This window comes from Chrysochloris asiatica, unplaced genomic scaffold (assembly GCF_000296735.1).
Source record: "Chrysochloris asiatica unplaced genomic scaffold, ChrAsi1.0 scaffold00004, whole genome shotgun sequence".
NCBI lineage: Eukaryota > Metazoa > Chordata > Mammalia > Afrosoricida > Chrysochloridae > Chrysochloris > Chrysochloris asiatica.
In genome coordinates this window covers 23,811,262-23,837,476 of record NW_006408522.1, presented here as the reverse complement: position 1 = coordinate 23,837,476, position 26,215 = coordinate 23,811,262, and the positions used below count along the sequence as shown (strand labels likewise).

Sequence of the window (26,215 nt, the reverse complement as noted above, 5' to 3'; positions counted from 1 at the left end):
AAGATAGCAGTATAAGCATTTAATTTAGAAATACAAAATTCAAAAGAAACTACTCAAGAGTTAAAAGTGTCAGTCTATGGGTGATGAACTGGGACAAGAGGTAGGTGCAGATAAGTAGCATCTTAATTTAACCCTTTTGTGGTCCATGGGACCCAACTGTATGTACTGTCTCTAGAACTTAGTGGGAACTTGCCATCCCACTTTTTTAGTGTGCTGCCATCAGGTGGGTGCCTGTAAAATTGTATACATCTGAAGAACCAGGCTTCATTCTACCAACCCCAGCACCAGAGACTCCTCGGGAAATATGTGTCCCACTAACTGGTAGCATAGTGGTTAGGAATTGGGCTGCTAATCTCACGATCAGCAGTTCGAAACCACCAGCTGTTCCGTGGGAGAAAGATGAGGCTTTCTGCTCCCATAAATATTTACAGCCTCAGAAACCCTATACAGGGTCTCTGTGAGTCAGAATCGACTCCAAAGCACATAACAACAACAGCAACAATTGTATGAGTGGGAGTCCTGGTGTGGCGCTGTATGATAAGCACTTGACCATAGGTTGGTTTGAACTGCAAGGTTGGCAGTTCAAACTTACCAAGTGCTCCTAGGAAATCCTATACAAGGTCACCATGAGTTGGAATTGACTGAGTGGCATTTAACAACAGTTGTATCAAAATCCATATTACCTAAAAAACATTTTTAAATTTTCATTTAAAATACCTTCCATTACTGAAAAGTCATAGTTTCAACAACAACAAAAATTCAAACCAGAAAATAATTCAGCCTTAAAAGGACTATTTGATTTTTAAACTTGTGTGTATCACCATTATTTTATATTTAATTAAGGAAAAGAGTGCTTTCCGAATCTTGGAGCAAGTATTCTTCAACCCATGTAGAAATGTGATCTTGGGCAATTAGTTTAAACTTTCTAAGACCTTCACTTCCTCAGTTGTAATATAAGGCAGACACTTTATTCCCTGTCACATTTTTGGTAGAGTTCTTTTGCAACTTAAGTAAGATAATACAGAACAATTATCTGTCGCATAGTATCAGTAAAAGTTTTCTGCTCGTTCTAATTACCTGGTGCTCAACATTTTCCTCCAGACCCTCTGACATCTCACCCTCTTTAAATGTTTGCCTCAGTGTGGACTTAAGTCCCCAGGTGTGTTTGTGTGCTATACCTTAGTTCTAAGCAAACAAAAGGTTTGATCCTCCTTAAAGCAAATGATCAGGTAGGCGACCTTTGACCTACAAAACAGTTCCCTTTGAGGAGTGACTTTGGAGATGGAGGGGCAGTGGAGGGGGTTGGTTGTTTCTCCTGTGGGAAAGGAAACATCTAGTAGTACTCTCAGTCACTGGGGAAAGGAAGCTTAGGTGAGAACCAGACATCTGAGAAGGCTCTTGGTTTGCATCCATAAACATTTCTGGCCCAGAGCCGTAATCCCTCCTGCTGATGTAATTAGATCCCTTAGTTGCGTGATGAAAACTGAACCCAGGCTATTGTGATTATGGTCACTGCTACCTGTTGCCAACCAGTGACAGTTGCACCTGTCAAGCTAGCCAGCTTCCTGCATACCTAGGGCACTTGCAGCCACCTGCACCTGAAGTCCTGTCCTTGTGCAGATAGCTCGGTCATTAACCGTTGAAAGGGGAAGTTCGGGATTTTCTGGTGAAGGTCATTGCTTTTACAGCAGTGATTAAGCTGTATGCAAAGCACAGGTCCAGACACAGTGGATGGTATAGAGATATACTGGGTCTTAAAGGAGTTTACAGTCTAGCAGGGGAGACAGAATGCTCATCACTCATTGGACAAGGAAATGAACTAAGAAAGATGATTAAAGAAGGGTTAGTTGTGGGCTGCATTTGGAGTAAGGGTTTGTACAGTAGAATGCTAGTTTGGAATTACACGAGCCTGCAAGCAGGTAAACCTCTAGGTCAGGAGGTATCTTTAAGTGATAATAAGTGTTCCTCAGGTATTTGTGAGGTTTTGTTCTTGGAGTGGCAGTGAGGGATGGCAATGTGGGGGGGGTGTAGATGGTCTCTGAAAAACTGACAATTCTTGGTTAGGAGTTATGGACAGGGGTCCTATAACTTAGTATTCAAAAGGGCACTTTTGAGAGTGAAAGGAGTGTTTTTAATAGTCACACCAGAACAACAGTTGTAAACCAGAGCTAACCAAGCATAAAGGAGCCCTGGTGGTACAGTGGGTTACAAGTGGGCTGCTGACCTCAAGGTCAGTGGTTCAAACCCACCAGCGACTCTTTGGGAGAAAGACGAGACGTCAGCTCTTATACAGATTTAAGTTTTGGAAACCTTAAGGAGTTCTACTCTGCCCTATGGGTCACTATGAGTTGGAACCAACTCGAGGGCAGTGAGTTTGATGTTTGGAGGATAACCAGCCTTGTGGTCACCCTGCTGATAGGCACTTGGTAATTATAAAAAGGAATATGCAATAAAAAATAAAAAGGAATTGATTCAGGGATCTGTGGACCTACAGAGCTGATTTAGAAAAGAGATTTCTACACAATTGAATCTCTAGACTAATAGCTGAAAAGTTAGTGGTTCAAAGCCACACAGAGGCACCTCAGAAGACAGACCTAGTGATCGCTTCCAAAAGGTCACAGTCTTGAAACCCGTATGGAGCAGTCCTACTCTAGCATACATGGGGTTGTGATGAATCAGAATCAATTCAGTGACAACTAACAATAACAAACTACAAGACTCAATTCAGGGTCAAAACATGTGTCAGGTGACCCACCTGGACACGCTGGTCAAGAACCACTGGGGCCTCTGGTCTCTCTTTACACATTTCCAACTCAGAGAGACTGCTTAGGAGACCCAATTTTCAATAAAGACCAGTACTGTTCACCTCTCCAGTTAGAATGCCTGAAAGAGTTTCACCTACTAAGTATTGACAAAAAAGCTACTTACAAATGAAACACATTATGAGGGATACTCAAAAAGTTCATGGAAAAATTACATTATATCTTTTCATTCCAATTTCTGTGAACTTTTAGAAACCCCCTGTTTATGTGGTGTCCCTGACCTCATACATAGTTCCTCTATGTGGCAACCAATTCCACATACGTTTGTTTTGTTTTTTAATTGCGATATCAAAGTCCCGTTCCCTTATCTATAAACTGCTGGCCTCTCTTTTATAGCAATTCTTTCCAAAGAGGAACTCATTCCAAAAATTCCTCATAGTGATTTCATAGTATAAAAAATGATGTAGATAATGTTCTCTACAATATTAGCTCTTTTAAGCAAATTATTGTTTGTCTTGGTTTCTGAGTGTGGCTATAGCAGAAATACCACAAGTACATGACTTTCAAGAATATAAATTATTTCTCGGTTCCGTAGTGGTTACGAATCGGGCTGCGAACCGCAAGGTCAGCAGTTCGAAACTACCAGCTGCTCCGCGGGAGAAAGATGTGGCGTTCTGCTCCCGTAAAGATTAACAGCCTCGGAAACCCTGTGCAGGGTCGCTATGAATCGGAACCGACTCCACGGCACACAACAACAACAAGAGACTAAAAGTCCCCAATCAGGACCTCCGCCATGTAAATTCCTTCCTTATCAGTAGGCCCAGACTTTCTTAGGTTTCTTGGTGATCCTCACAGAGTAATACAAATGGTTAAGCACTTGACAACTAGTCAAGGGGTTGGTGAGTGGTTCAAACACGCCCCCTCCCCCAGAAGCCTGGTGATCTGCTCATAAAATGTCACATGGGACAGTTCTACTCTGACACAAATGGGGTCACTGTGAGTCAGAAATGCCTGACAGCAATTAACGACAACAACTGATGAGAAGAAAGAATATGTGAAGAAGTAGACGACTTTGAAAATGTGTCTCTGTATCTGTATCTGTATCTGTAACATAAAGCAGAAGTGATAGGATTAGGATCCACCTTACTCTGGTGTGGCCTCACTGATTATTGATTACAATGTATTATATTATGGAAGCTCATTACTTTACATCCCATCCACAGGTTATAGGGGTTAGGATTCCAAAACCTATTTTGAGAGGACACAATTGAATCCATAATCATAATTATCCAAAATATTAACATTTAATGACAAAATTATTTGATGTGAGAGGAGAGTCCTTGGTACCTAGCAACTTTACCCCTATTTTCTGCTAGAAGGAAGGTCATAGAGTGATAGAATTTGCTTGCTAAAATTAAACTTATTTTTCTGTCACTTGCTCCAACCTATGATCTTCTTAAGGCTATAAATTGCCTTGTTAACATATAATATTATGAACCCTAGGTTTAAACAAACTTGTAGGTTTCTCATAAATGATGATGGTTAAATGAAAAACAACTTGGTCCTAGCCTCACCTTCAAAACAGCTTTTCCTTTGTGATTTTTATTTATAGGAAAGCATATTCCTCCCAGGCTACCTGAGGCAACTGGGAGCCCGGCTTCCGCCTTCCCTTCCTTTCCCATCCCCTTGGGTCAGTTTGACTGTTTTGAGTCAGCCTCTGACTTATCTTGTGATCTCTGAGTCCATCTGCTAAGAGAGGGGATGACTGTCTTAGTTATATAGTGCTGTTATAACAGAAATACCACAAGTAGATGATTTTATCAACCAGAAATTTTTTTGCTTACAGTTTTAGGAGGCTAGAAGTCCAAATTCAGAGGGCAGGTTCTAGGGAAAGGCTTTCTTTCTGTCAGCTTAGCTCTGAGGAAAGCCCCTTTGTCTCAGCACCTGCTAGCCCAATATTCCTTTTGTTGTTAAGTGTTGTTAAGTGCAGTGAAGTCAATTGTGACCCTGTATAGGCTTTCCAAGAAGCAGCGTGTGAGCTTGAACACTGACCTTGCAGTTCAAAGAGCTTTGCAGTCTGGTGCATTAGCCCACAGTGCCACACCAGGACTCCCAATATTCCTTGGAGGTCTCCAAATGTCTGGACATCACTCTTCCCCTAGATCTAGGAGCTTCACAATATAAAGACTCCAGGTCCAAAGGACACACTCCATTCGTGGCTTTTCTGTCTTGGTGTTAGTAGGTCTCTCTGAGCTCAGCTCACTTCTCTCTCCTTTTATATCTCAAGAGATTGACTCAAGATTAAACTTAATCCTATAGATTGCATCTGGCATCATTAACAATATAGAAGTCAGGATTTATAACACATAGAATAATTACATCATATCAAAGCTGATCACGTCACATCATGTCATGTGATCTGCATCATGTTAGATCTCATCATGGAGAGGATAACTACACCTTAACTGCTAAACCACTGAGAATCCTGGTCAAACGAACTAAGTAGACCTTAGCTATCACAGATGATCAAGATTCTCACTGGGTCCTGCAGGCCCTAACATTATTGCTCTGTACTGATTTTATGGAAAATAGTTTCTATGCTTCCAGTTTTCTTCATTGTTGTCAAATGAAAATAGTTGTTTCAGTAGAAGAGATGCTACCCAGAGTCCTACAGGTCTTTCCAAGAGGCCCCTACTTTCTAGAAATTCACTGAGATTCACCAGCCCCTCAAGAAAATTATTAACACATTGTTCTAACTTAAGATGGGATGTGGATTAAATGTTGACATCACCTAGTTCTACCTAATGATTGTCTCATCTTGTCCCTTAAAAATCAAAATGGGAAAATCCACTTTTTTGTGATGTTAAATCAGAGTTCTAGCTGGCAGACCACACTGTGTATGTGTGGGAGAGGGTTATGGTGGTTGAGTATGTATGTAGGTGTCAGAAAAGGCATGCAGTAAGATAAATTTGCAACCAATGTAAATATAGGGAAATATAAAGGCAATTATGTGCCCTGTATAGTGCTTTCTGGTATGGTACTATGGGTTAATGCACTGGACTGCAAAGTCGTTTGAATCACAAGGCTGGTGGTTCAAGCTCACCAATTGCTCCTTGGAAACTATACAGGGTCACTATGTGTCAGAACCAACTCGACAGCACTTAACAATAGTAACAATAGGGTTTCTGGGACTGTAAATTTTTATTAGAACAGAAACCCTCATCTTTCTCCTGTGGAGCAGCTGGTAGATTAGAACTGCTGACCTTGAGGTTAACAGTCCAGCTCGTAACCACTATGCTACCAAGGCTCTTCAATGTATAAGTACAGAGTTATAGTCTCAAATTCCTTCTTTCCCTTTACTACAGAAACCAAATGATCGTGATCATAAAGTGAGATTGGCACTTGGAAATGGCTTGCGAGGAGATGTGTGGAGAGAATTCGTCAAGAGATTTGGAGACATTCATATTTATGAGTTCTATGCTTCCACTGAAGGGAACATTGGCTTTGTGAATTACACAAGAAAAGTCGGTGCTATTGGAAGAGTAAACTACCTCCAGAGAGTAAGTAAAATGAAAAATGAGAGTATTTGGGGGGCCAGTTTTCATAATACAGAGGTTTCTTAAAAGCTACTTCATAATGATGTGATTATTAGAATTTGGGAGCTGTGGAGCTGTGGTTCTTCCATCTGATGCTATCTCTGGTAGTATCACCAAGAGAGGTTGTGCTCATTTCCTGTAGTAATGATCTCAAAAAGTCAGGGTCCTCCAGTATGAAAATTGTAATTAATTTGTGTTCGTCACAAGCCCTTATGCCTTCATTGTGATCTAACTAACACACTGACTGAAAAGTGCGTTTCAGTCAGTTCCAACTCATAACCTTTGCCATCTGCAAATTATTTGAAGTCTTCTTGATTCCATTAATATTTGTACATGATAAAAATCTACTATGTTCTTTAAAGATCCCAGGTGGCACAATGGTTAAGCACTCGCTGCTAATCAAAAGGTTGGTGGTTTGAATCCATCAGCTGCTCTGAAAGAGGAATGTGTGGCAGCTTGCTTCCATAAAGAGTGCAGTCATGGAAACTCTATGGGACAATTCTGTCCTCTAGAGGAACTGTGGGTCAGATTCAACTCAACAGTAGGAGACTGGGTCTTATGTTTCTTAGACCTGTGTTTCAGCATTTAAAGTTTGCTGTGAACTGTGATATGTAGTATTTTCCCTTAGTGGTGGTTGTTGTTAAGTTCTGTTGAGTTGGTTCTAACTCATAGTGACCCCATATAGGGTTTCCAAGGAGTGACTGGTGAGTTTGAACCGCTACCTTGCAGTCGAGTGCTTATCCTATAGCACCACCCCAGGACTCCTGTATCATAATCGCCTGGGAGCTTTTTATACGTACAGGTGCAGGCCCCAACTCCTTGAGTTTTGGATGCAGTTGCTCTCAGGGCTTCAAGCCAGTTCACTCCAAGTGATACTTATATTGGGGATATTGTTCAAATACAGATTCTGATTCATTATATCTCGAAGAGATGAGATTTTTGTTCTAAACCAAAGTGAGAACCTTAGGAGCTGGTGCTGTATGTTACCAGTTCTTTACTTTCTCATCATTCTCTGCCATGTTTTATTGTCAGTTTTTCTACTTTAAACAAAGCCATATATATTTTTTAACTTTTAGAAAAGAAGACACTGATAATTAATGTTGAAAGAACCATTAGTTACTACTCAGAAATTTTTGACATTCTTGCAGATAAGCAAGATCTATATTTGTTGGCCATGAATGCTCCTTATTTTTAATGAAGCTATTTGCTACTATTTATGAAAGCATATGATTCGTTAAGGAACCGTAGTGGTACAATTCCCTGGGCTATAAACTGAGAGGTTGGCAGCTCTTCAAACCCACCAGACTCTCGAGGGAGAAAAGGCCTGGCATTCTGCACCCATACAGATTACAGCCTAGGAAACCCTATGGGGCAGTCCTACTCTGTCACATGGAGTTTCTGTGCGTCGGGCTCCACTCAAGAGGACCCAGCAGTTGGCTAGCTTACAACATGAACTTGAACGTGCATTTTGAATTAGCACAGTAATCTGACTAATTATTGAATCCAAATTACTGTTGTATTTAAAATTTTCAATCAGGAAAATAATATACTTATTGTTCTAACTGAATTAATTAAATGTTCATTACTATGTCGTTAATTATAGGACCTACTAAATATAAGGGCGTTTTAGCAATTTTTACTGTCATGGGAATAAAATACTTATACCATTGATCCTTAAATATATTAGAGATAAGCATGATGGGAAACTTTGGGGATGGCTAATGGTGATGGCTAATGGTGATGAACATAATTAGTCACGGAATAGTTTGTATGATATTGTAGAAATGACTAATGTTTTGTAGCCTATATATTTACCACAATTTTTAAAAGTCTTTTCAGGAAAATAAAACACACACACACACACATATGAGTGCAAGTCAAAAAGTATTACTACAAAATCATGGAAATGTTTATTAAATAATAATATCAAACTGTGAAGCTATTGTTTCTCAATATCTATTCCATCTGGGTCTACACACTTGTGAAGCTGGTGTTTCCATCTCTCTAACCCTTCTCTGAAGTGTTCTGTGCTCCTCAATTCACACCACGTCAAAATGGTGGTTTGGGCGTCCTCTAAGGACTCATATCATCTTCCTTTTAAACATTTTTTGAATTTGGGGAACAAAAGGAAGTCTTAAGGGGCAAGACCAGGACTTTAGGGTGGATGGGATAAGGTTTCCCAATGAAGCTCTCATAGGACAGCCTGTACTAGCCTCCAAGAATGAGCAGGTACAATGTTGTTTATTGGTCCAGTAGTGCGGATTTTTGTTTTCATTACATAGAGATGCAATGCATTCAGAAGGCTGTGATCTTTGATCTTCATCAGTAAATATTTTAAGTCCTTTTCACTTTCAGCAAGCAAGGTTGTATCATCTGCATATTGCAAGTTGTTAATGATTCTTCCTCCAATCCTGATGCCACTTTTTTCTTCATAGAACCCAGCTTCTCAGATTATTTGCTTAGCATACAGAGTGAATAAGCACGGTGAAAAAATACAACCCTTTTGCACACCTTTCTTAATTTTAAACCTTTCAGTGTTCCCATACCCTGTGCGAACAACTGCCTCTTGGTCCACGTACAGATTCCTCATGAGCACAATTAAGTGTTACAGAGTACTCAGACTTTGCAATATTGTCCGTAGCTTGTCATAATACACAAAATTAAAATTAGTAATCAGTATCATATTAATTTTTTTAAGTGTTGAAGAGCAAAAATGTCAGCTTGAGGATTAAGGTGTGCCTGACCCAAGCCATGGTATTTTCAATAACCTCATATGCATGCGAAAGCTGGATAGTGAATAAAGAAGACCGTAGAAGAATTGATGCTTTTGAGTTATGGTGTTGGAGGAGAATATTGAAAGTGCCATGGGCTGCCAAAAGAACCAACAGATCTGAGTTGGAAGAAGTGCAGCCAGAGTGCTCCTTGGAGGCCAAGATAGCCAAACTTCGTCTCTCATACTTTGGACATATTGTTAGGAGGGACCAGTCGCTGGAGAAGGATATCATGTTTGGTAAGGTGGAGGGTCAGAGAAAAAGAGGAAGAACCCCAACAAGATGGATTGGCCAAGTGGCAGCATCGATGGACTCAAGCAAGGAAACAGTAGTGAGGTTGGCCCAGGATCAGGCAGTGTTTCGTTCTGCTGTGCATAAAGTTGCTATGAGGTGGTACCGACTCGATGGCATCTAACAACAACATAGTAATTAGTAATTAGTATCATATTAATGGAGTCCTGGTGTGGTGCTGTGGGTTAATGCATTGACTGCAAAGCCATTTGAACTACAAAGTCTGTAGTTCAAGCTCACCAGTCGCTCCTTGGAAAACTTATACAAGGTTATTATGGTCAGAACTGACTCAATGGCACTTAACAACAACAATATCATATTAATATAAAGATATAAAAAATCCATAAATGGTATTATATTAATATAAGGTTACATACATTTTTAAAAACTCATTTCTGGTATAGTCACCAAAAGACATGTACAAGAATGTACCTAGAAACTTTATAAATACTTCCAAACTAGAAAGAATCCAAGTGCCCATTAACAGGAGAATAGATATATAAGTTGTGTTTTATTCATATAAGGGAAAAATTGCATGACAACAAAAACTAACAAATCACTGATACACACCAGCATGAATATCACAGACACTCTTTAGGGTAAGCAAATATTTCTCATCTAGATCTGGGTGTTAGTCATATGGGTGCATGTTGTTGTTGTTAAGTGCCGTCAAGTCAGTTCTGACTCATAGCAAGCCTTTATAGGGTTTCCGAGGAGCAGTTGGTAGATTTGAACCGCCGGCCTTTCAGTTAGCAGTCCAGTATTTATCCTACAGCACCACACCAGTATTCAACATGAGTTTATACAGCTATAAAATTGAAACTGCACACTTATGACTAGTGTAAATTATATACCTCATTGTATATCTGTTATACCATAATAAAAATAAAATATTGTGACAGAATTGACCCTCAAAATTAAGTATTTTAATTTTGCTAGAAAGTCGTGTCTTATGAGCTGATAAAATACGATGTGGAGAAAGATGAACCTGTCCGAGATGGAAATGGATATTGCATCAAAGTTTCCAAAGGTACAGTGCCTTTTCTTACTTTAGCCAAGTGCCTTTTAAGAACTAACATTTAATACATGATAAATTTCTCAGAAGAGAAAAAAAGAGCTTAGTGCCCTCATAAATTCTTACAGAATTGCCAAAAAGTGTCAATTTACCATTACATGTAACATAATTATGATTTTTAACCTAATGAACAATTTCTTACTTTTGAGGTAACCCGTCTCCTGAAAGGAACATGTAATTATGGCTACAAAACTATAGTTAGCTTTAGGTGATGTTGGCTTTTTAACTCAAAGTGCTGTGTATTTGTCTAAGCTATGTGTAAATAGTTATTCAGTCAAAAGTTAGTTTTCAAAGAATTACAATTGTGTGGTCATATAAGTAATGTGTTGTGTGTATGTTTGATATATATGTATGTTTAATGCACATGCATATTCAGTGCATACTTACATGTGCTTGGAAAAGGATTCTTCCTGCCGCCAGTTTACTGCCAGTGGGCTATTCTCAGCTTAAGAGAAGATTGGCAATAAGACTTCCCTACTTCCAGCACATAAAATAATAACTTCTTTTCTGGTGTCAGGTGAAGTCGGACTCCTAGTTTGCAGAATCACACGACTTACACCGTTTAGTGGCTATGCTGGAGGAAAGACTCAGACAGAGAAGAAAAAACTGAGAGATGTCTTTAAGAAAGGAGACCTTTATTTCAACAGTGGAGATCTCCTAATGATTGACCGTGACAATTTCATCTACTTCCACGACAGAGTTGGAGATACCTTCCGGTTGGTTTCTCTGAGTTGTTTGTTGTTATTGGCTGCCATCAAGTCTGTCCCCAACTCATGGGGACTCCATGCACTAAGGAATGAAACGTTGCCCTGTCCTCTGTAGTTCTACTCTGAAACACATGGACTTACCTTGAGTCAGTTGACTCAAAACAGCAATGGGAATGCCTTTGCTATTATTCTTCCACCAATGATGCCTTCTCCATGACTGAGTTGGGGAACTGGGGATCCAAGATGGGGAAGACGTGAGCAGCAGGGTCTGGAGGAAACACTTGTTCTCTGTCAGTGCATCTTGGGCCAGAAAGTAAGAAGGACTCAGCTAACCACACTGTCTTTTCTCCTAGGTGGAAAGGGGAAAACGTGGCCACCACTGAAGTCGCTGACACAGTAGGACTGGTTGATTTTGTCCAAGAAGTTAATGTTTACGGAGTGCCCGTGCCAGGTATACATAAAATAGATCAGTCCATGCCTAAAACATAGCTCTGGTGTGGCGCTGTAGGATCAACACTGGACTGCTAAACACAAGGTCGACTGTTCAAACCCAACAGCCACACTTCAGAAACTCTATATAGGGTTGCTATGAGTCAGAACTGACTCAACGGTACTTAACAACAACATGCCTAAAACAGTACAGAAATTGAAGGTAAATTTAACTCTAGGGCAGAATTTGGCATTTTCTTTCTCCTGCTACCAAAAACCAACCCAAACCCACAACGATCAAGTCAGTTCTGACTCATGGTGATCCTATATAGGGCTTCTTAGGCTGTAAATCTTTACAAGAAGAACAGAAAGCCTCATCTTTCTCCTGTGTAGCTGCTGGTAGGTTTGAATTATCAACCTTGGTGTTAGCCTGCTGGTGGTGGTGGTTATGTACCATGGAGTCGTAACCAACTCATAGCGACCCTGTACAGGGTTTCCGAGGTTGTAAATCTTTACGGGAGCAGAAAGCCTCATCCTTCTCCCGTGGAACAACTGGTAGCTTCAAACTGCTGACCTTGCGGTTCACAGCCCGATTCGTAACCACTACGCTCTAAAACTCTTACCGGAGAGCAAGGAGCCATTATAAACACCAGGTTAGTACATCTGAACCTTGTCTGTGGCTTAGCTCCCCAGCTGTTCTTGGGCTATCAGGAAAACCAAGTCTTCTTCTTGATGCAGGTTCTTCAATTTGTTTGACAAAAAGCATGCATCAAACTTGACAGCTGGGTGATGGTATCTAACCTCAGAACCTGGAGGCACAAATAAGAGCGAATGCTATTGCTGGGATAAAAACCAAGAGGACAATGATGCCCAGACTAATTTTTTTACGACTCAGCCCACCCTACTAAGTGACAATCTCAGCCCACCCCACTAAGTTTCAGAACCAACACACAGACTTAGCACTAAGGTTTTGATAGCTTCTGCTGTATCTGCTTCTGCCAAGATCCCAGCTCTTGCTAGCTATTCCACTTCAGGAAAATCACTAAAGAGAGAGATTATGCCTGCCCTGCCCATTATATGGTAAGAGAACTGGTTCATTTTAATTGCATAAATACTGCACATATATAAGTATTCGTAAATTACCATAATAAGAAATCACTTTAATTCTAAATGCCAGAAGATTGAACCCTCTATACTGATGTCCTAATATAAAGTGATGAGGTTTTGCTACTGAGTGATGTTGAGTTGGTTCCAACTCATAACAACTCTATGTACAACAGAACACTGCACTGCTCGGTCAGTAAGGTGCCTTTGTTGCTAAGTGCCCTGGAGTTGGTTTCAACTCATAAAGACCCCATATAGGGTTTCTGAGGAGTATCTGGTAGGTTTGAACTGCCGACCTTGCAGTTAAAAATCCAGTGCTTATCCTACAGTGCCACACCAAGACTCCCCATAAGGTAAAATTCTAAAATTCCTTTTTTTTGAACTGTGGCATTTTACGTGACTTCATGTTGTATTTTGACTTCTCTTATATAAATAGAAAGTATATTGCCTGTTTCTCTCTAACTGTCACAGTGACAAAATAGGAAGTATAACAACTCAAGCCACAGGTTTGAGGGGGACTCAGGACAATTCTCTTGTTGGTCCTGAAGAGAATCCATGGAGACCTTCAGCTAAATTCACGCCTGTCCACGTCATGGTTGTCAGTCAATAAAACAAGCTGAGCCCTCAAAGACCCCTCTTAGGCTGTCAGGAATATTGAATACATGTCTAAATGCTGAACTTTATACAGGTAACAAAATAAAAAAGTGAGTATGCGAAGGAGAGAGGACCTGAAAATATGGAATGGAAGAACCAAGCTATAGAGCCCAGTGACCCTCCAAGTGGAGACACAGACTAGCAGCTTCACCTGAAAACTTGTTTAAAATACATTTTCTTAGGCCCACAGCAGACCTACTCTATCAGGATCTCTGAGATGGGACCCAAGAATCTGTGTGAACACCTTCAAGTAATTCATAACAAAATTAAAGTCTGATTTGGGGTGAGGGATGGTAGTTACACAACATCATAAATAGTAAATGCTATTGCACTATGGATTTTTAAATGAAAAAATGAATTTTGTGTTATACGTATTTTACATAATTTTAAAACAAAAATACTGACGTCTGAGAAGCACTGAAGACTAGTGCTTCAGAAAATCTGACTGGTCATCAGAACCATCTGAGAAAGAGAATCCATGGAGACCTTCAGCTAAATTCATGCCTGTCCACATCAGGATCGTCAGTCATTAAACCAAGCTGAGCCCTTGAAGACCCCTTAGAGGCTGTCGGGAATGTTGAATTCACGTCTAAATGCTCAACTTTATAAAGGTAACGAAACAAAAAAGGCCTGGAACTAATAGGTCAGAATTTCTGGCATTTGACTTAGGAGCTGCATGTCTGTTCCAACCAAGAAGAAGTGGCTAATGACTTCCAAATTATGGGAGTCAGTCAAGTAGAACAAGAAGAAATGTACTCCACCTTGCTCCAGAATCACAATAAAAACTAATGGGTAGAAATGACCAGGAAATTCATTTTAGTCTGACAACTTTCCTGTAAACAGAGGGGCCCACAAGAGAATGGCCTTTCCTGAGGTAAGAGTGCCCCACCATCTGGGGCTTGTAAAAAGAATGTCTATGTGGACCCTGTAAGAGTTCTTGTATCTATGAACAATTAAAGAGGAATTCTCACTCACTCTGTTCTGACTCTGTGATTGTCAGCCAAGGTTGTTGCTGTTTGGCCTTCCATCCATGGAGACCATTCTAGAAAAGTAATTGGTCTACCTAGAGAAAGGCCTTAGTCCCCTGAAGCTAAACAAGGCCTTCATAGATCTCAACTTTGAACCAGGAATGAACTTGTAGGTTTGGGTCTAGAAAAGAAGTAAGTTGACTTTTTCTAGATATCACTCCAAAACTACCAAACTCTCTAGAACAATAAAAAGAATAATTAAATGGAATTACTTCACAATTGAACTTTCTGCAGTGATGAAATGTTCTGTGTCTATATTTTGCAGTATGGTAACCAATAGCAGAAAACTTCAAAAGAAGGTGGAAGGAATACACAGAGTCATTGTACCAAAAAGAAATCATTGATGTTCTATCATTTCGATATATAGCTTGTGAGTAAGAGCCAATGATACTCAAAGAAGAACGCAAATGTGGGCTAAAGGCATTGGCAAAGAACAAGGTTCTGGGAATTCATGGACTACAAATTGAAATATTTCAACAAACTGATGTAGCACTGGAGGCACTCACTCATCTATATCAAGAAATTTGGAAGACAACTACCTGACCAAATAATTTGAAGAGCTCCATATCTGTGCCCATTTCAAAAAGAGGTGACCCATGGGAATGTGGAAATCATCAGACAGTATCATTTAATATCACATGCAAGTAAAATTTTGCTAACGATAATTTTTAAATGACTGTAACAGTACATTGCCAGGGAACTGCTAGAGGTTCAGGCCAGATTCAAATGAGTATGTGGAAAAAGGGATATCATTCCTGACATCAAATGGATATTGGCCAAAAACAGATAATATCAGGAAAAAAATGTGTATCTGAGCTTTATTGATTATTCAAAGGCTTTCAATTGTATGGATCATGACAAGCTATGGAAAACATTCCAGAAAATGAGTATTCCAGAACACTTCATCGTGCTCACGAGGAACCTTTACGTAGACTAAGAGGCAGTTTTAGAAAAGAACAAGGAACACTGAATGGTTTAAAATTAGGAAAGCTGTGCACCAGGATTGTGTTCTTTCACCATACTTATTCAACCTGTATACTGAGCACATAATCTGAGAAGCTGGATTATATGAAGAAGAACATGGCATCATGATTGGAGGGAGACTCAGAGCATAGTGGTTACAAATCGGGCTACAAACCGCAAGTTCAGCAGTTCAAAACTACCAGCTGTTCAGCAGGAGAAAGATGAGGCTTTCTGCTCCCATAAAAATTTACAGCCTCGGAAACCCTGTACAGAGTTGCTATGAGTCAGAACCAACTCCATGGCACATAACCATCAACCATATGTGTAGTGGTTACAAATCGGGCTGCTAGCCTCAGGGTCAGCAGTTTGAAACTACCTGCTGTTCCAAGGGAGAAAGATGAGGCTTTCTGCTCCCGTAAAGATTTACAGCCTCGGTCTTTCTCCCATGGGAAAGCTGGTAGTTTCGAACTGCTGATCCTGAGGTTAGCAGCCCGATTTGTAACCATTACGCTACCAGTGCTGGGGAGTGTAATCATTGCAATGAAACGAAATAGGATGGGATGAGTGTAAAACTGATGTTCTCCCATGTAAACTATCACTCAATTAACAATAAGAGTTTAAAAAAAAAAAAGATGTACAGCCTCAGAAACCCTGTATGGGGTCACTATGAGTCGGAATGGACTCCACGGCACATAAGAACATACGCTGATGATACAACCTTGCTTGCTGAAAGCGAAGACTTAAAATACTTAACTGGTGAAGATGAAAGCCTTTGGTATGGGTTGTACCTCCATGTAAAGAAAACACAAATTCTCACCACTGGACCAATAAATAACATCATGAAAATACTGAAGTTATCAAAAACTTCATTTTGCTTGGATTCACAATAATCACATATTAAAACTGTAGTCAAGAAATCAAATGAAGTATTGCACTAGGCAAATCTGCTACACAACATATCTTTAAAGCTTTCAAGAGCAAAGATGTCAGTTTGAGGACTAAAGGACTCCTGACCCAAACCATGCTGTTTTCAATAGCCTTATATGCATGTAAAGCGTAGTGGTTACGAATCGGGCTGCGAACCTTAAGGTCAGCGGTTCGAAACTACCAGCCGCTCCGCGGGAGAAAGATGAGGCTTTCTACTCCCGTAAAGATTTACACCCTCGGAAACCCTGTACAGGGTCGCTATGGGTCGGACCCGACTCGATGGCACTTAACAACAACAACATATGCATGTAAAAGGTGGACAATGACTAGGGAAGACCTTAGAAGAATTGATGCATTTGAATACTGGTGTTGGAGGAGGATATTAAAGGTACCATGGACTGCCAGAAGAACTAACAAATTTGTGTTGAAAGAAGTACAGCCAGAATGCTCCTTAGAAGCCAAGATGGCCAGGCTTCATCTGTCATACTTCCGACATATTATCAGGAGGTACCAGTCCCTGGAGAAGGACATCATACTTGGTAAAGTGAAAGGACAGTGAAAAAGAGAGTTCACTAACAAGATGGATTGGCAGGGTGGCAGCAAAAATGGACTGAAGTGTAGCAGTACTTGTGAAGATGTGGCAGGTCTGGGCAGTGTCTCATTTTCTGGTTGGGGTCTATGATATGGAACCCACTTGACAGTAAACAACACGTCACATGTGTCTGTTTAGCAGTGGGAATGTGGCTACTGCTACTAAAGAATTCAATTTTAAATAATTTCCATTTAACTATAATTAATTTTCATTCTAATACCCACACATTGCTGTGATTGTTATTTTGTGCCATTGAGTTGATTTCTGACCCATAGTAACCCAATGAGACAGCCTAGAACTACCCCATAGGATTTTCTAGGTTGTGATCTCTACAGAGATCACCAGGTCTTTTCTCCTATAGAGCTGTGGGTGGGTTCCAACACCAACCTTTCAGTTAGCAGCCAAGCATTTAACTGTTGTGCCCCTGAGGCTCCTTTATAACTATCAGTTGGAGAGTGCATCTGTAGAAAACCTCTGACCAAAGCTGATTTTAGACCTAGCCCACAGTTCCTGTAGACCAGAATTACTGCCATCATACTGAACTATCCCCAAGCAACCTCTGGATGAAGCAATGGCCTCTGACCCAGCAGGCCCATCTTCTCACAGCTGGGCATCACCATGACCAGATCAAGACAACATGAGATTTCTGTGGCTTCAGTCCTTGCATTTACTCTAAAAGGAGTTTATTGGAGACATTCTAGATTCCTGAGACTGGCATCTTCCAGGCAGCTACCAGGGAGCCCAAGAGACAGAGGTTCAGCTGCCCTAGCTCCCTCCCTCAGCTGATACGCAAACCAAAGGAGGGTGTGTTTCATTTCATTTTTCCTTTTCTTTTTTGGCTGCTTTAGAGCCATTGGTAAACACAGAATCACCAGGGGAGGGATTTTGAAAACTGGAGCCCCCCTCCTCTCTGATTACAGCTAAGTAGTTCAGGGAGGGGAGCTGGACTCCCACTGGGTCTGTTGGATCAGGTAGAAGATATATTACTACCTAATTACCACACTCCTCCCAAGAAAACAATGGTAATTGTTCTAAACACCTCTCCACTTACAGCCCTGCCTGACTGAGAAGAACTGGTATTAGGATCTGTTTCTCTGTGGAGAACATAACCTATTGGGAATAACAAACATCAACATGAGGGAACAAACAGCTCACCCTTGCACCTCACCTTCACCTTTCTGTCCCTCAGCTTCTCTGAAAAGCAGGAAGCGAAAGCTATTAGGAATCTTGATTAAATAAGTAAGTCTCAAAGGTGGCCTTTGTGCCTGGAAGCATGACAACAGACCAACCCCGTAGCCTGAAGAACAACCGGAACTCAGTCATTGATGGTGGTGGAACAAGATGATGAACTAGAGTCAAAAACAACTTCCTTTATCCACCAGGTTGACCTGTTTCGCACTCCAGATGTTTTCATCAAGGCTACGAAGATGATTACCATCATAGCATCTGGAGCAAGCCTGGTGGTGTGTGCCCTCGTCAATGCTGAGTCATGTTAACCCTGTGGGACAGAATACAACAGCCCAATAGGAATTCCTAGGCTGCCATCATTAGGGGGAGCAGATAGATGACCAGCTCTTTTCTCCAAGGATCTGCATTCTATCGTGACACTGCTGAGTATTTACCACATGACTTGAACAAAGGTCTTAGCAACTTTAAGCCTCAGTTTCATCTGTAAAATGGAGATAACATTGTACCTCCTTATAGGGTTGTTGTCAAGATTCAATGAGGTAATCTCTAAAATACATTTAGTATTTTAGTACATCAGCCAATGTGTGAGGGCCGTTAAAAGTTCATGGAAAATAGAATTAAAAGGTAATTACATATTTCCACAAACCTTTTGAAGTCCCTCATATACCAATTATTATACTATTAGTAATAAAATCACATTACAATACATTCAATATATATTTAAAATTAAGATTTCATCACTCCAAAAGCAATCAGTGCTATCCCATTGTCTCAGCTCAGTTCTCTGAAGTAATAAAGCATTATAAATGCATTAAATAAGTCAATAGAATTTAGCTCATTGTGTCTCACTTTATTTCTAGGTCATGAGGGTCGAATTGGCATGGCCTCTATCAAGATAAAGGAAGACTATGAATTTGATGGGAAAAAACTCTTTAAGCACATTGCTGATTACCTGCCTTCTTATGCAAGACCCAGGTTTCTAAGAATACAGGTGAGACCTTGTTCCAGCATCCCTCATCTCTGAGCCAATTACTCCCCTCCTACCCTGACAACCACAATTGCCACATTGTTCACTACTCTTTCCAGGCAGCTCAGAAAGAAGTGTCCTTGATCAGTAAGAAAAAAAGAAATATATCACTAGTAGAAACCCATTCCTGATTCCTTTCTCCCTAAAACGACAGACCAGATCATTCAGCAACCGTCTTAGCAAGTCGCTCCCTCAGTCTGTGTTTGATGAGCTATGACAGACACTTACAAGAGAAATACTCTGACTCTGATCTTTGTTGTTTCCAGTTTGAAAGAATGGAAAAATCCATCCAGGTCTTACCTAACTGGGCATCATTAGTCAGGTGAAAGTACCCAGGCTTAACTATCATCACTGGGGGTGTTGTTTGTCTTTCTCAAACATTAACCCTCCCACTTTTGGGCTCAGTTGAACACTCCCACTTTCAGACTTTGAGCTCTGTGGTTCTGTAACTGTTGATAGTCATAAAGCACTGGCAGAGATACATGAAATACCCTCAGATCATCATCTATTAATTGGAGGAGAGACCATTCTTCAGTGTAACAGATAAACAAGTTGAGAACTCAAGAGTTGTCTGTGTAGGTGGTTCCCGCCTCCACCATTAATGAGGGTATTTCAGTAATAAGTGAAACTGTCCAGAACAACAGGAGCTACCTCTCTGTAGGAAATGGGCTCACACAAATAGTTCACTGTTGGCAACCCCTCACTCTGTGAGAGTGATTTTAAAGCTTTGAGGAAATGAAAAGTACCTCCCCAGTAGCCCCTGAGTGGAGATTCTGAAAACAGACTTGATCAGAATCATAGAAAATGTTCCCTTTCATAGCTATCGGGTGCTCCAGACAGAGCCCTCTTGGTGCAGTGGTTACACACTTGGCTGTAACCAGTAGGTCGGCGATTGAACCCCCACCTGCTGCATGGGAGAAAGTTCTGGCAATCGCTCCTACAAAGATGACAGCCTAGGAAACCCTAAGGGACAGTTCTAGTCTGTCCTAAAGAGTCTCCGTGAGTCTCAATGTCCTCAACAGCACACAACAACAAATGGACTGCCATTGTCACTACCTCCTTGTGCTGCACCCTAATCTGTTTGCAAATACTACCACCATGTGGATTGTTGCATGTTTTTCAGGACACCATTGAGATCACTGGAACTTTCAAGCATCGCAAAGTGACCCTCGTGGAGGAGGGCTTTAACCCTGCAGTCATCAAAGATTCTTTGTATTTCTTGGATGACCAAGCAAAAATGTATGTGCCTATGACTGAGGACATTTATAAGGCCATAAATGAGAAAACTCTGAAACTCTGACTTTCTAGGAGGATAACTCATAATATTCCCAGAAAGATATGGAAGGTGCCTGGGACAGCCCCTTGATGAAATTTAAGTTTGAATGAAGATTGTGAAGTACAATTTTTTTGTAGGAAGTTATATCTACTGATTTTTTCAATTATACCTGAACCTTTGTGAGTGAAAAGACTTAGAGAGAATTATTTTTCAATTAGCCTTACTGTTTGTATTTTCCCACTGAGCCTGTTGGAAGGAGGACACTATTTTTTTAAATACGTAATAAAATAGGTGAGCACGATTCATGAGGTGGCACTGTTTCTCGTATTCTTTCCTGAAGCTAAATTCAAACCCTGTGACAGCCACTCTAGAGTCCAACAGCCTCACTGGTCACGTTCCACAAGTGTCTCTCTCACGGTAGTAATGGTATTCTAGGTAACGAGAGGAGTGGATCACCAATGGAAATTCAGCTCCCACCCACAAGCATCCCGGCCATCATGTAAACACAGCATTAACCCACAGGAGATAAAGCCATCTGTAGTGACTGCCCTTGTAGGAGCTGTAAATCTATAACATCAGAGTGCTACATATAACAAGTGTTCAGAAAACATGTTTTAGCTTCATCAGAGACTGCACACGCACAAATCTTCAAGATTATGTAGGGAATATTGATGAGAGAAACCGGTCACAAATGAAGATGGCAAACTGGGGGACAACCACTACTCAGCTCTTTCAGGCAGTTGATTTGGGGGCACCACAGGTCAGTTACTAGCAGATCTTCTTACTATTCAGAAAATAAAAATCCAGATATTTATGAGAACTTCCCAATGTTTAAAATGGTAAATACCAGCAGTTTTTAAAACTACATAGACTGACTACTACAAGAACAAACAAGTTGCTCACCTAAGAGACATCAAGGCAAGTGGCTGGGTCCCCTCAGGGCAAATCCCCTTCCAAGACTAAGACTTAAGAGGAATACATAAGCAGGCATGCTGTCTGACTGGTGACCACATTGGTCACCAATAAGGGGAAGTGAGGGAAAAACAGCAATGAAGCTGTGAGCTAAGTCCGACCACGTTCAATAGACTCCTGTGAACCCAGGTGGAGACCTGGTTGGCCAACAGTATGGCAAGATCTGGGGACTCCTGGGCCCAGAGACAAGTGACATAGCAACAAAGGACTAGAGCGGAGAGTGAAGCGCCCAGCTGATAATAAGTGAGAGGATTTTCACAAGAACACCCACACTTGCAGATAATACCCACTTGACCTGGCTTCAATAGCTGTATGATCAAAACTCGACTAGAAGAAGAAAGAAAAGGGGAAAAAAAGTAATCTGATACAATTTGATGAACTTGACCTACACCTATGGATGCAGTAGCTCAAAAGAGGGAACAAATCTTTACAGCGAGTATCATTCCCACCCCCTCCATACACAGGGTAGACAGGGATGGACAACTTGGACATTAGCTACCCAAAATGGGAGGGGGCTACAAAGGCAAGAAGTGACTGGCTTACAAGCTATCAAGAAGGAGCCTAGATCCAGAGGGTGTGGAGGAAGGTAGCATCTCCACTGAGTAGTATCCAATCTGTCTGAGCAGGGCTGATGAAAGGAGATAGGAATAGGTCTCTTGTGGTACAATAGTGAATAATTGCTATCAGGACTGACAGTGAGGGTTGGAAATGTAAAGGTAGACGTTTTTTAGCAAAAGGAGGGGAGTGGTTGACTTTGCAGTCCAGGAGGGGAGGTCCCTGGGACCATCAAGGGACAAGAGCAGAGTATGGGACCCTACCCAGAGAAACAGGGACATCAGAGATGGAGGCAGAGACCGTGACATGGAGAGATGGAGTGGCTGGGGACTCTAGACCCAGAGAGGGAGAGGGGCTGTGTGCTGTCGACTGGGGGGGCAGGCTTGCAGGGTATACCCTCTGGTTGATGATGCATGGAGGGGATTGTAATCATGTACAAAACGATGTACGATAGTATGAATGTAAAGTTAATGTTCTCCCTTGTAAACTATCACATAATTCACAATAAAAACTTATTTAAAAAAATACTATACATACATGGTTAATAAAATATACCTTGGAACAGGTAAATCCCTGATCTCCCATGAACACTACCACCACCACCACCACCCCTGAATCCTGCCTGGCTTGGGCAGTGCCACACGCTCCTTAGACCTGAGCTGGTTTCACATCACAGTCAGTCTGCTGCCTACAGAAGTCTGTTCAAGGGCCTGGGCCATTTCCCAAGGCACAGGAGGTTATGAGGACTTTTCTGAAGGCAGATCGTTCAGACAGACTCTGTGCACTCAGCTCCCTGCCTTCCTGTGCACAACTCTTTTACCTCTGTATGTGTCGACTACAACGAGAGTTCCCAGGAGCAGGTACCTGGAGGCAGCACTCAAGACACGTCCTTACGTAGAGCTGGTCTTGGCCATAGGACCAAGTCTACATCCCAAAAGGGTGACCCTGAACCTTTGTGAGTGAAAAGATTTAGAGAGTGAGTGAAAAGATCCAGAAGTAGTGGAGCTTCCTTCCCCTAGAGGACTTGTAGAGTTGCTCAGAGAGCTGACTGGACCAGTTCTCCTACGAAGTAGCCCCCATTAGGCCCCAGCAAACATATCCAGGGATCCTCATTGATAGACGATATGAGTCACAATTACACCTACAACATGGCGCTAAGATTTATTTTTTTTTCCTTTTAGTATGGGTATCTTTTCTTAAGCTTTTACAATAATGGTCTTGTGCAATATTTGTCCTTTTGTGACTGACTAATTTCACTCAGCATAATGATTTCAAGGTTCATCCATGTTATGTGGTGGCTTGCAGCTTCCTTGTTATTCTACAAGATAGCATAGTATTCCATTGTGTGTATGGACCAGTTTGTTTATCCATTCTTCCGTTGATGGGCACTTAGGCTGTTGCCATCTTTCTCCTATAGTGAATAGTGCTGCTGGGAACATTGGTGTGGCACCAAGATTACAAAAGAAGAAACAGAAAAACTCTCTTCACTCTTTCAGTTGACTTTGAAAAAATAACAACGAGAATCCCTGCCTCCACTTGTATGTCTAACAATACAAATTCTCAGAGCCTGATTGTAATAACATTCTGAAAGACTGTCTAAAGAACACTGAATATTTCTGCTTCTTGACAATATAGCCAGGAATTTACAACTACTATTGCTTGTTGTAGGAGCTCTGGTAGCATAGTGGTTAAGTAGCAAAGTCAGGCTGCTAACCTCAGTGCAGTTTTCCATTTTCTTAAAACTTTTTCATAATAAGCCCCATGGTTGTTTTGGGTCCTTTGAGAATATCTATCAAGGTCACCCCCTTTGAAATCTGCCCCCAAAACAGTCCACAGAACCTTCTGAGCTGGCCTCTCCACCTTGAATGTAACTGGCCCAGCACTCCCCTCAGAAGTCACTGTTTTCACTGGATCTTTTTAGTTTCTCTGGACCAAATTGGTAAATCTGATACTCATCCTAGTTACTGTTTGTTCCATAAAATCATGCTAATTATCTTTGATATTGCTTAAAAGACTGATTGGAAGATCAGTTCTTTGAGCTACTTGATCTTCAGCTAGGTGAAGGAAGGGCAAATCATTAACTAGAGAATGGTGGGCTGGTGGTCATGTGGCACTGAGTCGATTCTACCTCATAATGATTCTGTATGGCATTTCTGAAGTTATAATTCTTTACAGGATCCGAAAGCCTCATCTTTGCCACGCTGAGTGACTGGTAGACTTGAACTACTGACCTTTAGGTTAGCATCCCAGCTCATAATCCACTATACAACCAGGGCTCCTTAACTAGAGAATAAATACATACTGACTTAGGTGATGGGAAAGACAACATGCAGTAGGGGAAAGTCAGCACAAAATGATAGAGGCCAAGGATGACAGTAGGAGGGGCACAAAAGTACAGGCAACAAAGCTGAGGACTGTTCCCCTCCTAATCCTGCAATAGAAGATAGAACAGTGCTGCACAAATGGACACTTAGAGAGACAAACAAGCTGAACAGTTTAGGGAAGACAAATGACATGTATAGGTTTGACAGAGGATATTTCTACATATAAATTTATGTGTGCTGCAATTACATTCATGAATAATCATACAGCATACAGGGAACAAGGTTACATCAACTTCTTAGCCATAAATCAGGGTCAACTGACATCAAGGTCAACTAGCAAAAGAGAGTTCACAAAGACAGTGTTCAGCCTCCTACTTTGGTGAGTATCAACTGATCATAAAAGTTTGTGGGTCAACTTGTAAGGAGCAACTATTGCTCTCATTCATCCAGAACAAAGAAGAGCAAAAAAAATTAAAGACACAAGAAAATAATTCATCCAAAGTGTCAATGGACCATGCAATCCCCAGCTCAGCAACCCTGAAACCAGGAGAATGAGATGATGCCTGCCTACCACTGCCACCTGCTTTGAAAGGAATCACATTAGAAGTCCTGGTTAGAGTGGTATTCTCTGCTTTCAGCCAAGATCCATCAGACATCAGCTATGATATCCCTTGTTCCACAGCCTTATCTGAATCTGGCTTCAACCTCAGGAAGTTTTCTGTAAAGAAAACAAAAATCCTCACCACTGGACCAATAAACACCATTCTTATCAGTGGAGAAAAGATTGAAGTTGTCAAGGACTTCATTCTTTTTGGATCAACTATCAACACTCATGGAAGCAGCAGTCAGGAAATTAAACAACGTATTGCATTTGGCAATTCTGCTGCACAAGACCTTTTTAAAGTGTTGAAGAGCAAAGATGCCAGCTGGAAGACTAAGGTGCGCCTGACCTAAGCCATGATATTTTCAATAACTTCATATGCATGTGAAAGCTGGACAGTGAATAAGGAAGACCATAGAAGAATTGATGCTTTTTAGGTATGGTGTTGGAGGAGAATATTGAAAGTGCCATGGGCTGCCAAAAGAACCAACAGATCGGTGTTGGAAGAAGTGCAGCCAGAGTGCTCCTTGGAGGCCAGGATGCCCAAACTTTGTCTCTCATACTTCAGACATATTGTTGGGAAGGACCAGTTGCTAGAGAAGGATATCATGTTCGGTAGGGTGGGGGGGTCGGAGAAAAAGAGGAAGACACCCAACGATTTGGATTGGCCAAATGGCAGCATCATGGACTCAAGCGTGGCAACAATAGTGAGGTTGGCCCATGATCGGGCAGTGTTTCATTCTGCTGTGCCTAAAGTTGCTTTGAGTCAGTACTGACTCGATGGCACCCAACAACAACAAGAACAACATGTGATGTGTTATAAATCCTAACTTCTGCTGTAGTTCATGAGGCAGGATTGGGTTGTTTGTATTATGTTAATGATGCAGGATAAGGGTATAGGGCATCATCCTTACTGATGTCACCAGCATTTCTTAGGTCACAGCCCTGAATAGAAGACAGAAGGCAGCAGAGAGAGAGAGAGAGGGATCTCAGTACCACCTCAGAAACTGAGCAGGAACAAAATGAGCACTTAGGAACTGGGATCCCTGTGTTGAAAACATAATAGACCCAGGGACATTTGATGTCAAGACACATGGAGATCTCCAAGGGATGCCAGGCCCACACATGTTGAAAGGAGCCCAGGGTCTTCTCCCAGAGCAAACAGAGAAATCCTTCCCCTAGAACTGGCACCCTGAATTTGAACTTCTGACTCCTAAATTCCAGAGAATGAATTTCTGTTTGTCGAAGCTATCCACTTATGGTATTTCTATTACATAAGTACTAAATTGCTAAGATAACCAGGAATTAATATCCATGGAAATCATATCTGTGGAAATCATTCAAGTAGTTTGATTTCAAACGCATTCTTTGGA

General features: G+C 41.2%; 1 protein-coding gene across 2 annotated transcripts in view; it reads left to right on the top strand.

The window, feature by feature from the left end:
- SLC27A2 (solute carrier family 27 (fatty acid transporter), member 2) overlaps nt 1–20,509 on the top strand; it is a 60,300-nt gene extending 39,791 nt beyond the window's left edge. Inside the window, exons 5-10 of one of the 2 annotated variants that reach the window (XM_006831667.1) lie at nt 6,128–6,322; nt 10,360–10,450; nt 11,013–11,211; nt 11,556–11,653; nt 18,948–19,078; nt 20,238–20,509. In XM_006831667.1, coding sequence (XP_006831730.1) covers nt 6,128–6,322; nt 10,360–10,450; nt 11,013–11,211; nt 11,556–11,653; nt 18,948–19,078; nt 20,238–20,414 — 891 coding nt within the window. In that variant the 3' untranslated portion in view covers nt 20,415–20,509. The remainder of the gene's footprint in view (nt 1–6,127; nt 6,323–10,359; nt 10,451–11,012; nt 11,212–11,555; nt 11,654–18,947; nt 19,079–20,237) is intronic. The other variant, XM_006831668.1, reaches the window with a different exon arrangement.
- The last annotated feature ends 5,706 nt before the right edge of the window (nt 20,510–26,215 follow it).